The following is a 13,091-nucleotide window of genomic DNA, read 5'->3' on the forward strand; positions in this document are numbered from 1 at the left end:
TAGGTGTCCAAATAAATTTTTTAAGCTCTTGGACCAATTTCATTCTCTCTCAGAAACCTATGCTGTGTCAAATATTTAATCACACTTCAAATTCTGAGCTGTATCGAGCTTGAATGGTGTGTCCATGTGTTGCAAATAATGATTACTTTCTGATAAATATGACCATGTTGAGGCACTTATGTCCTGACTCTTTCTTTTGGTTATCAAATATAAACTGACTCAGCTTCATGATTTTATTTATGCAGCCTCAAGACTCAATTTTATCTAGATTATCATAATATTTCTTATCTTTTCAGATGTTAAATGCTGATTCTCAGGGTAGTTTGTGGTTACCAATAGCCAGTACACTGACACCAGTGAACATATAGACAACTCAGATATCCCTCATTATGATATTTCAGTGAAACGTAAAGCACTTGATTATTTTTTGCAATCCTGTGGTCTTAGCCCTGTGAAGAAACAACTTAAAATCAACTGGAATCAATCATCCTAACACACCCAATATGACTATACAATGAAGATCGAACAGATATTTGTACAGGTGGTTAATGTTCTTGCACCAGGACAAGGAAGTCATCTTCTACATTCAGTCATGAATTTATCTCCTTCAACATCATCTGACAAAACGCTTGAAAATCTACAGCTTATGATTTATCATCTGATTGGGTAACACAGACAGAGCTCCAGATAAGCTGCGTATTTGCGTGATCACGCAATACAAATAATAAAAAACCCAATGCAATTGCCCATTGCAGGGTTCAATAACCCAATTATTTCAAAGGAAAACCCAATAATATGCCGAAACCATGAGTTCTCAACCCTTTTATTGGCTACCATTTGCGTTATTTACCCTTATCTGTTTACAGTCGTCGCGTAAACTATTTTTATAATATTTATAATTGGAAATTTCCTTTCGTTCTAAAAATAGATCCCTGCATCAAGTAGCTGAAATGGGTCCCTGTTAGAGTTTTCCGTTGCTCAAAGGGTACACGTGTTTTTGAAAACATTTCGATCTGCTCGGCGTTTATCCAATTAGCGTGTGTCATGTAGTCATATTTTTTTCGCATTGCTCGGGATTTATCATAACATACATTGAATTAAAATGAAAGTGAATGTCCGGTAAAAATATTGAATAGGAGCATGTTTTCTGCTTCTTTTGAAAAGCTGAGGGAAAGTTATGATGATAACAAGACTCCGCCAGTGTTTTTAGGAAGTGTCCATCGAACACACGGGCGTGTGTGCGTACCTTAACGAGAACATTGCTAATAAAAACAGGCAGGGTTTCCTCAAAAACGAAATCAGATGGAAAAAGTGAAAGGCCAAATCAATTATGACATGATAAAGCATCAGAAACCAAAAGTTCTAATAAAAGACAACTAAACCCAGATTTATAAAAATTGGAATAAAACGAAACCGTTCAAGTATAATTAGAGTTTATATACTATTTTTTTTCATTTTACTGTTAATTAATAAATACACACACATGCAGAATTTATTATATAAAGGTATAAGACGAGTGCCTGTGAATACACATATCCGTTTTTTTACAGTTTATATGAGAAAATACAAAATTGGCAGAAGGTTTGAAACGGAACACAAATTAAACCTACAATTGTTCCTCAGTGAATAAACCACGAAACAGCTATCAAATAACCCTAACCCTAAACCAAATAAAACAGCTAAACAAAGAAAGAAACATATTTAAGATGGAAAAAATCTGGGGTTGCTATTGCCTAAATATTCAATATTGTGTTGATGAGAAACCCAATATATTAAGGAGCTTGGTGGTGAAAAACCCAATTTGATATTAACATGAGGGGTGAATTGGAATTGATCATGCAATTAAAAAACTTTTTCACCCAATTATATTTGAAAATGGTGGGTTAAAAACCCAATTTGTGAATTCTTATCTGGAGCTCTGACACAGAGACAGATTTTGTCAGTATTTGCAAATTACTTTACTTTTAAAGAAATGAGTACTTATATTTCAGATTTAACAAAATATAGATATACAGCAGCCAGAAAACATGCTTAAGAAAAAGGATAAGGACAGCCTGTATAAATTTCACCATATACCCGCAAAGGGTTGTCTGAACATCAAACTAAATGTTTTATTGATTTTGTTATGTCTCCAAGCGTAATGACTGATTCACCATTTCTGGAAACAAAATTAAAACTATCAAATGGAGAACTTTATCAAGTACCTCAAATATTTTTTAATAGTGTTTGCTCTCGTGTTGTAGTACCAGACTTTTTGTAGGGAATCAGGAATTGGTGATGTGGCAAGTGACAGATCATATATGAGAATATTACAGCCCACTGAACCTAATATCAGAAAAAGTATGAAAGGTCTAGATAACTATGCAGCTGATGGAGCCAAAGATATTGATGACCTGAAGAAAATTGTAAATGTATTGGGCAAAGAATGGGAAGATGGTATATTCCAACAATTATCCAACTGTAAACACTATTTAAAGCTTGATTATAAGGTTTGTTTTTAGTATAGATAAAGAAACATGCAATAATGTTATAATTCATGAGACACTAATCCCGTCAACGCAGAACACTAAAATATATTCAGAACAAGGTCCATAGGTGACTGCAGCCTTCAACAATGGAATCACACACTAAGTAAGTTAAGGACCAAAAAAAAAGAAGTTTGAAAGATGAATTAAATTTTGATTTGAAAATGTTGCAATGATATTTATATTTTCCTTACAGCTTTATGATTCTTTAAGAAATCCTACATGCGCCTAGGTGGCTGAGTTAGTCTTAGTAGTTATTACTGTAATCACTAGCCAGTCAACACTGAGCTTGTTATTTCAAACCCAGTGATTACAAGTGCACTCCATTTCAATGGAAGGTCAGTGGTTTTCTTCGGGCAATACGGCTTCCTACGCCAATAAAAATGTATTTCCTACACTCTTTTATGTCATTCTAAAATGAAAATAAACAAAGTTATCTACATTTGTACCTTGAATTTAATTTTTTTTAACCTCTTTGCTTATACAGATGAACTGCATTGTTTATGTCTATTTTCTTCTTTTTTTTTAAATCTGTGCTCTATGACGTCGGCGTGCAAAATGCAGATAAAGCCAAATAAAAACATATGTGTGGATCGAGTTACCCTACTTTTCAGTGGTTCAATGGTAATTTGGAATTAAAGCAATTTTCTTAAGAGTTAATATAATTCTTTTTCTCCAGTGATAATATTTCACAATTCTATTGATGTTGTGGATAGTATAAAACTAGCATCAAAATTCAATTTTAATAAAAAAAAAAAAAGAAAGTAAGGCCATAAAAAAGAATAGGTTTGTTTGCCCAAACCCTACCTACCCAAAAAAAAGCTGCCTACTCAAATTCTTTTATTGTCCTGATTTGAAGAATTTTTTTTTTTAATCAGATAGGCATGAAGACTAATAAACATCCAATACAAAAATTTCTTAAAAAAGAAAATGCCTACCTACCTACCCACTGTCTCAACCTTTGGTAGGGTTTGGGCAAATCAAAATATTTTTAATTGTGGCCTAAGACAAACAATGAAGTTCATCAGTATAAACAAAGAGGTTAAAAAAAATCAATTCAAGGTAGATAACTTTGTTTATTTTCATTTTAGAATGACATGAAAGAGTGTAGGAAATACGGCTAATCAATATATTTGTAAGATGATACTTATAAGTGGGTCTCTCCTCAAATGTTAATACATTAATATTTGCACAATAGATATTATAACCCATTCATTACCTATTGAAATATATATGTTAGCGAAATGAACAAATGTTATTGATATTTAATTTTTTTTTAAGGAAACAAAAGCAAATTTAGAGAAAATAAATCTGCGATTGAAGGAAGCGAAGGAAGAAACAGAACAAATCAGGAGGAATTGTCAGGAAATTATCAAAACTTACCAGGTATGGTTTAAATACCTATTCTGATATTGACCTGAAAGAACAATGTAAACAAGAATTTTTTAGGATGTCTTTATTATTGAGAAAACTGTGACAGAATAGTAATGGAAATGAGGAATGTGTTAAAGAGACAACAACCCTGTCAAAAGGCAGAAAACAGCCCACGGCCACCAATGAGTCTTCAACACAGCGAGAACATCCTACACCCCCTACTTGCTATAGGTATAGAAAATACAAATACACACACTTAAAATTTTGATAGCATAATTTGTATACAGCATTTCATGTAATGGCTAATTTAGCGTTGATCACTTGATGTCCATTCTACCAAAATTGCAATCACAGAATATCAGGAATACCTTGAATCAATGGGAAAGTAATTTTTTCATGTAATGGTATGATTTTCATACAAATAAAACTATCTTGATTTATTGTTTGTGTCTTAAAATTTCTACACATACTTGCATATTATGAAATGTTTGCTGAGCGCAGCCTGATACAACCGCAGAGGTTGAACCCTGAACAGTTGGGCCAAATTTTTTATGGTTTTTATACGACTGCAAAATTTGAAAAATTTTTCGTCATATATTGCTATCACGTCGTCGTCGTCCGAATACTTTTAGTTTTCGCACTCTAACTTTAGTAAAAGTGAATGGAAATCTATGAAATTTTAAGACAAGGTTTATGACCACAAAAGGAAGGTTGGTATTGATTTTGGGAGTTTTGGTCCCAACATTTTAGGAATTAGGGGCCAAAAAGGGCCCAAATAAGCATTTTCTTGGTTTTCGCACTATAACTTTAGTTTAAGTTAATAGAAATCTATGAAATTTTGACACAAGGTTTATGACCACAAAAGAACGGTTGGGATTGATTTTGGGAGTTTTGGTTTCAACAGTTTAGGAATTAGGGGCCAAAAAAGGGCCCAAATAAGCATTATTCTTGGTTTTCGCACAATAACTTTAGTTTAAGTAAATAGAAATCAATGAAATTTAAACACAATGTTAATGACTACAAAAGGAAGGTTGGTATTGATTTTGGGAGTTGAGGTCCCAACAGTTTAGGAATTAGGGGCCAAAAAGGGACCCAAATAAGCATTTTTCTTGGTTTTCGCACCATAACGTTAGTATAAGTAAATAGAAATCTATGAAATTTAAACACAAGGTTTATGACCATAAAAGGAAGGTTGGTATTGATTTTGGGAGTTTTGGTCCCAACAGAATAAGGGGCCCAAAGGGTCCAAAATTAAACTTTGTTTGATTTCATCAAAATTGAATAATTGGGGTTCTTTGATATGCCGAATCTAACTGTCATGACTGTGTATGTAGATTCTTAACCTTTGGTCCCGTTTTCAAATTGGTCTACATTAAGGTTCAAAGGGTCCAAAATTAAACTTAGTTTGATTTTGACAAAAAATGAATCAGTTAGGTTCTTTGATATGCTGAATCTGAAAATGTACTTAGATTCTTGATTATTGGCCCAGTTTTCAAGTTGGTCCAAATCGGGGTCCAAAATTAAACTTTGTTTGATTTCATCAAAAATTGAATAAATGGGGTTCTTTGATATACCAAATCTAACTGTGTATGTAGATTCTTCATTTTTGGTCCTGTTTTCAAATTGGTCTACACTAAAGTCCAAAGGGTCCAAAATTAAACTTAGTCTGATTTTAACAAAAATTGAAATCTTGGGGTTCTTTGATATGCTGAATCCAAAAATGTACTTAGATTTTTTATTATGGGCCCAGTTTTCAAGTTGGTCCAAATCAGGATCCAAAATTATTATATTAAGTATTGTGCAATAGCAAGTCTTTTCAATTGCACAGTATTGCGCAATGGCAAGAAATATCTAATTGCACAATATTGTGAAATAGCAAATTTTTTTTTAATTAGAGTTATCTTTCTTTGTCCAGAATAGTAAGCAAGAAATATCTAATTGCAAAATATTGTGCAATAGCAAGATTTTTTTTTAATTGGAGTTATCTTTCTTTGTCCAGAATCAACTTAAATCTTTGTTATATACAATATATACAATGTATATTCACTTTTTACTACCAACTGATAAATTAATATAATCTTTACCATTCAGTGATAACAAGCAGTTTTTTTACATCTTAATATTTTATGATGTATTTAAATGAGTAGTTATTGTTGCAAACTCCATTAGAAATTTTAATTGAGATTAGTTTTGGAATAAGGGAAAGGGGAATGTGATTAAAAAAATTGGGTTCAATTTTTCTCATTTGAAATTTCATAAATAAAAAAGAAAATTTCTTCAAACATTTTTTTGAGAGGATTAATATTCAACAGCATAGTGAATTGCTCTAAGAGAAAACAAAAATTTTAAGTTCATTAGAACACATTCATTCTGTGTCAGAAACCTATGCTGTGTCAACTATTTAATCACAATCCAAATTTAGAGCTGAATCCAGCTTGAATGTTGTGTCCATACTTGCCCCAACTGTTCAGGGTTCAACCTCTGCGGTCGTATAAAGCTACGCCCTGCGGAGCATCTGGTTTATCTTGTCTACCTTTTGCCATTTCCGTTCTCTTACCACCAAATTTGATAAAACTTGTTCTCTATGTTCATTACCAACAAAGACACATCCAATTGGAATATAGGTATTTTCATTGTTAAAATAAAGGAGTAGGTTCAGTAAGACCCCTTTTTGGCCCCCAAAATATAGCAGTTTTACAAAATTGTGAAAATGTAATCTTTTAGCTATTTACTGGAAAGTAGAATGCTTATGCTACATAAATATGGGCTGTTTTTGACAATACAATGCACATATATCGGGTACTACCATCATTAAGTCATGCTAAATTGCTGAAATCTTCACAATTTTAGCGTTTTTCCGTCTTTAATGAAAGTGGCCGCATTTGTGTTCATTCATTATATTGAAATGTAAGTTGTATTTGATGATATTACATAACATATATAAAGGTTGAGGATGAACACAGATTCGGCTACTTTATAATTTTGACAAAAACCATATGAAAAGTGACGATTTTTGGCATATTTGATAGATTTTTCATATTAATGCTTGAAAGGGAGCGTTTTTAATGCCTAAATCAGTTAAAATCTTTCACATAAACTAATTGAATCAATTGAAATAGACACTTAAGTGTTTAAAAATGTTCAAAATCTTTCGTTAGATGAACCTGAAATTTGAGGCCAAAATCAGCCCTTACCGGACCTACTCCTTTCATGTTTCTCACTTATTATGTAATTTAAGCAAAACAATCTTTTAAATTCGGTATACTTTGTCCCCCCCATCCCCCCCCTTTTTCCTAACATAAAATCATGGATCTGACCCTTATACCAGAGAGAGAATACCAGGGAGAGAAGATTGTCACATTCAAACACCAGATTTTGAATTGATAATTAGCAGAAACATAAATAATGTACAGATTTTGTTATATTGCATGTCTATCTAAAATTTCATAATTTAAAACAAAATATCCTCAAAGTTGTTATTGACTCCCTTACACATGTAGTTCATTGCTTTCGGATTTTTTTAAGAAGTGTAACTAGACATATACTAACAGAAATAATATTAGGAATACACGTTACATTCATAAACCAAAAAATAAAGTTTCTATAGGCATAAGAATGTATAAACTAAACTTTGTCAGATGAATAGGTCCAATTTGGAAGGCAAATTTCAGCTTTTTATTGCTCTGCTTGGCTATGAAAAATATAAAATAAACTATCGCACCAACCTTGCACCAAAAAGATTTTTTATCTTAAGTTTGATATGTATGAACTTGTCAAAATGTTAAAATTTTTAATAGGTGCAAGTATAGTAAGGTTGTTAAAATTTACCACTACCATTGTGACGTCATTGAACCTTTTTTTTTTTTATAGATAAAAACAGTTTTTATTAATCATTGAATCGTTTTCAAATAATTTATGGAGAAAAAACTGGTCTGTAAGAATTTTTTTTATCTTATAAACTTGGGCCATTATAGGCCATTATAGCCCCTACTCCTTTGTCATAAAATAGGTTTCTGACACAAAACAAATATCAAGATCTTACAAATCTATTGCTCAATACTGTGCAATTAAAGATTTCTTCTTGAAACTTTAAAAAAAATTGAAAAAAAATTTGAACCCCTTAAAAAAATTGGAACCTACCAAAACTTTTTGAAATCCCCATTGGAACAATTACCCCACCCTTGATCTTTGCCTTTCCCTTGTAGTATGGAACCTTGTACAATTTCAGAGAGATCCATACCCTTAAACACAAGTTATTATCTGGAAACTAAATATGTGCACAATTTTGGCCCTTTTTTTTGGATCCAATTCCTGCAAGAATGGGGTATCAACCCCCAAACTCAATCCAAGCCTTCCTTTTGTGATATGAAACCTTGTGGTACAATGTCAGATAGATCCATACATTTTGTACTCTTACATACAAGCTATAGTCCAGAAACTACAAAAATGTGTTTTTGTCCCTTAATTCCAAAACTGTTGGCGCCATAACCCCCAAATTGAAACCAAACCTTCTACTTGTGGTATTAAACATTGTGGAATAATTTCAGAGCAATTGAAATACTTATACACAAGTTATTACCCTGAAAGTAGAAAAATGCTTGTTTAGGACCTCTTTTGGGGCCCTTATTCCAGTTATAAACAGTTGGAACCATCATCCTGAAAGTCAATCCCAACCTTCTTTTCGTGGTATTGAGGCTTCTTATACATTGTTATAAAATTTCAAATATCCATTCACGTAAACTAAAGTTATTGTCCGGAAACCAATGTGTCTTCAAAGGACGCAGAGGACTACGACATCATACCATTATATGATTCCAAAAATTGTTTTGTGGTTGTATAAAAATAGCTGTAATGTATTTTGCCCTTGATAATGTAAATACTCACATATTTAAGTGTTCAGAAAAAGTTTAAATAAGGTTGCTGAAATTCATTATTGTAATTGCAAAATAACTGTGTGTTTTATTATAGGAATCTGAGGAGATAAAATCCAATAGTCCGAATCAAGAAGTGAAGAAAAACAGACTGAACTTTTACTTCAGAAGACAGAAAATAAAGACAAAGAAGAGGTAGATAAATGTTTATTGTCTGTCTTCATTTACATTGAGTATTCCTGACAAAGGTGAATCTCAGAAGCCCCTCTAATACACCAAATTTATAAAATATGATTTTCATTTTCTAGCCCTGAAGAGATACTGCCACTGCTTGTGGACTCCTAGTCTCCGAGAGTATCATCAGCTCAGGAGTCAGTGCATTGGAATTGACATGTATTATGAAACATAAAAAACCCACAAAAGAGCACATAAATTTTAAAGGTTACCATTGCATATGCCATTCAGAATATAACCAATTAACCAAACATTTAGACTGTTGAAAAATTATTTATTGGTATCAGTCGTGCTGTACCAATTCATTAAAATTTGATGCAGCTTGTAGAAATTTAATAAAACTTCTAAATAACCAATATATTTATTTTTATTTGTTTACAGATATATACAAGAATTATAGTCATTTCGTACCCCACATTTCGTACTTTGCAAAAACCATTTCATACCCTGACCATTTCGTACCTTGACCATTTCAAATATTAACATGTAATAACAATTCGTACCTCATGGAAGAATTTCATGGAAGATTAATATGTATGCCATTTCGTACCTCATTGAATATTTATATGTAATACCATTTCGTACCGCATGGAAGATAACTATGCAGTGGCGTAGCTAGGTCATTTTTATATGTACGCCCGAACCTTGGCGAGGGGTCAGAGGACCCCAAACGGGTCCATGTCAAACACTTGATGGTAGTGGGTTAGAGCTAAGGAGCGAAGCCTCCGGAGGATAATGATTAATCAAGAATGGATACCATTCCTGTCTTAAAAAATCACCAGTTGCAACATACTTTAGAATCTAAATGGTGTATTTGTTATGTTAAATTATTCATTTTGTTAATTTGAAATATAATGGTCATTGGATTTAGAGAAAATGTCAAAACCAGTAACTTTAAAATATGTTTAAAGAGAGCCGTAGGGGCACTGAACCAACAAAAACTCCTCGTCTGAGATTTTCTCTGCACGAAGAGTATCCATTTATCATTCCATTACAGGATTTATACAAAAAACATTTTCTTTAAATATTTTTCTTGATCTGGAATATTAGTTTCGGCCCAAGTTTCATGACAAACTATGAAGGTTAATATGCATTTATTATTTTTTTAAAAGCCATGCAGTCTCTCAGTATAATACTGAAAAATGAATAAACATTAAACGTCCATTATCACTGAACTAGTACATTTTTGTTTAGCATGTTTAGGGGCCAGCTGAAGCACGCCTCCGGGTGTGAGAGTTTCTCGCTGCATTGAAGACCTATTGCCATTGGTGGCCTTTGGCTGTTGTCTACTCTTTGATCGGGTTGTTGTCTCTTTAACAAATTCCCTATTTGCATTCAAAATTTTACTTTCAAAACTTTGCTTCAGACAAAAAATGTAAAAAATGCTTGGATTCTGCTAAAGTTTCATTTAATTCGATGAAATGTTGACAAAGAAATTGTGTAAAAAATGCAAGCCCCATGCAGACTATTATCTATTAGTACCTGTTAATTTTTGTCTGTAAAACACTGGAAAATTAACTCCATATAATTTCAATACTATGCTCTCAGTCACTTTACTCTTTTGGCCATAAGCAGTTTCTGTTCAACTATCGTAAAATTTCACAAAGGTTTGGCAAAGTTATTGTTATTTAAGAAAAACCAGTTGAACAACATACTGAACCTAAATATTGACGCCGCCAACGAAATCTAGGATCGCCATGTCTCGATTTTGAGTCATCAATAATATGTCACCGTCCGGGGCCACAAAACTGTAAACCACAAAACGAATCTCAGCAGATAATGAATTGCTTTAAACAAATGAGAAGTGAGTATAGAGCTCACAGTATAGATTCAGACTTGATAGAAAATGAACAAATAGATAATATATATGATACCATTTGGCTGAAAAGTAAATTTCATCTATTTGATCCCCAATTACAAGCAAATGAAGAAAGAATTATAAAACTGATGTGTGTCTAACAAGTTCTTTTTATTTCTTTAGATTCATTTTTTTTTTTAATCAAAATTCAAGTGTACGCACGGGCGTTTTGACGTAAACGTAGCTACACACCTGCTATGTATGCTTTTTGTACCTCATGGAAGATTATTATGTATGGCATTTCATTTTTATGTGTTGCGTGTCTTGGTGAGACTGTTTCAAAGACGTATAGTCCACATGTGCATAATAAACAATTACTCAATCATGAATAATTAAAAAAAAAAAACAGACTTAATAAATATTTTATTGTACTGTTGGTATGCATATACAAAACAATATAAACAGAAAGCACTAATAAAAACAATCATATAATGCCAAAATGGCAAACGAGCACAAAAACATGAGATAAAACATGAGATAAAAACATGAGATCTTCTGCACTACATATGTAAATGTCTTATCTATGAAGCATTGTAATTAATTTAGTGTGTACGTGCTTAGAATATTGCACCTGTTTGAGCTTTTTAAAATTTACCAATTAGTCATCTTAACACAAGAAAATAGGAAAGTGTTAAAAAAAAACCTGTCTCGGATTCAGACTCAGGACTATTTAATTTATTTTTATTAAGTTTAAAATGTTATACTTGTTTCATATTTTTTTTTCCTTTGCTTCAACTTCAAAATCTTTCCTATGACATAATTGTGAGTTATCTTCACCAGTACGAATGAATGGGTGTATCGAAAACATCTGGTAGAATGGTTTACTGATGATCTTGAAAGTTGCATCCATGTACCACACTTTGGCTGAGGATAAGGCGTCTAACTGGCTATCAGTGGCAAAAAAGAAGTGTTGATTGCTGTCAACAACAACATCTTTCTTGAAAAAGTTCTCTGGTAGAAAGTCATAGTTGATCTGAAATAGGGAATAAATACTATTATATTACAATGTATATTTATTGTTATAAACAAATTAGTACAATGTATATTTATTGTAATAAACAAATTAGTACAATGTATATTTATTGTAATAAACAAATTAGTACAATGTATAATGCTATAAAATGTTTTACATTTGCTGTGAGGTTGGGTTTTGCACAATGTTGTTTTAACACTTCAATTATGTCTCATTGGCACTCATACCACATCTTCTTATATCAATTTTATTATATTTTCGGATAAATAATTGCACATTGTTGAAGGACGCACTAATCTTCATGTTGCTGAGCTGTGTTTTTGCACTTCAATTATGTCTCATTGGCACTCATACCACATCTTCTCATATCAATTTTATTATTTTTTCGGATAAATAATTGCACATTGTTGAAGGACGCACTAATCTTCATGTTGCTGAGCTGTGTTTTTACACTTCAATTATGTCTCATTGGCACTCATACCACATCTTATATCAATTTTATTTATATTTTCGGATAATAAATTACATATCATATAATTATTGTAAATAATCTGATAATACTGGAAGAAACCATTCACTTAGTTTAAATCATACCTCAAAGTTTAAATCTGTTGGATCTTTTGGTCTGCTTTTCTCACGTAGACGGTTAGTGGACGTCTGAAGGTTGTGTACATTAGGTCTGCTACCTGCTGGGGCTGTATGGTCGGAATGACTAACCATGGCTTCATTGACTATGTGTACTGCTGGCTTGAAGGCATTGGTTGTGGCTTCTTGCTTAGACAGTGAATGGAAAAATATGTTAAGTTTGATTTCATATGACACAAGATCAATTTAGTAAAATTTACTGGAACAAATATTAATTTATATAAATAGTTTCTTTCTATCTATGTCAGTTGAACTCTGGTTGATAGTTGTCTACTTTGAAATCATACCACATCGCCTTTTTTGTATATCTTTCAAATAATTCTAAATGTTGATAACATGGAAATGTAAACTGTTATTTTAAATTATGTTCTCGATATTTACATAGGTATGTTATAAAAATTAATAGGTAAATACCTGTGAAACTATCTTCAGTTTGATAATTGCTCCAGGAGCTAAGTCATGGTCGTGTTGATGAGAACCTGGTCTGAAATTTGAACCGGACTGGATAACTGTTGCTGGACATCTAGATTTGTTTGAACGTCCAGAGCACCACCAATATATTGAACCATTTGGTTGCTGACGCTGAAAAAAATGACAAAATTATGAACAAG

General features: G+C 32.3%; 1 protein-coding gene and 1 long non-coding RNA gene across 2 annotated transcripts; one reads left to right on the plus strand and one right to left on the minus strand.

Moving 5' to 3' along the window:
• Positions 1 to 1,927: 1,927 nt before the first annotated feature.
• LOC143072526 (uncharacterized) lies at positions 1,928 to 10,352 on the plus strand. Its single transcript, XM_076247502.1, has 4 exons — positions 1,928 to 2,489; positions 3,807 to 3,911; positions 8,868 to 8,965; positions 9,386 to 10,352. Exons 1-4 carry the CDS (start codon positions 2,301 to 2,303, stop codon positions 9,402 to 9,404), a joined length of 411 nt encoding a protein of 136 aa, XP_076103617.1. The 5' UTR covers positions 1,928 to 2,300; the 3' UTR covers positions 9,405 to 10,352.
• A 995-nt stretch (positions 10,353 to 11,347) lies between these two features.
• Positions 11,348 to 13,018, minus strand: LOC143072527 (uncharacterized). Its single transcript, XR_012977221.1, has 3 exons — positions 12,895 to 13,018; positions 12,430 to 12,609; positions 11,348 to 11,835 (listed from the first exon to the last, which is right to left on the minus strand). It is a non-coding gene; the product is annotated as an uncharacterized LOC143072527 (long non-coding RNA).
• Positions 13,019 to 13,091: the final 73 nt, after the last annotated feature.

This window comes from Mytilus galloprovincialis, chromosome 4 (assembly GCF_965363235.1).
Source record: "Mytilus galloprovincialis chromosome 4, xbMytGall1.hap1.1, whole genome shotgun sequence".
Lineage (NCBI taxonomy): Eukaryota > Metazoa > Mollusca > Bivalvia > Mytilida > Mytilidae > Mytilus > Mytilus galloprovincialis.

Excerpts from the sequence above, each read along its gene's own strand:
- LOC143072526 (XM_076247502.1), top strand. The coding sequence starts at position 2,301 with ATGAGAATATTACAGCCCACTGAACCTAATATCAGAAAAAGTATGAAA. Across the intron at positions 2,490-3,806 it reads ATTTAAAGCTTGATTATAAG|GAAACAAAAGCAAATTTAGA; the intron begins GTTTGTTTTTAG and ends TTTTTTTTTAAG. Across the intron at positions 3,912-8,867 it reads AAATTATCAAAACTTACCAG|GAATCTGAGGAGATAAAATC; the intron begins GTATGGTTTAAA and ends GTTTTATTATAG.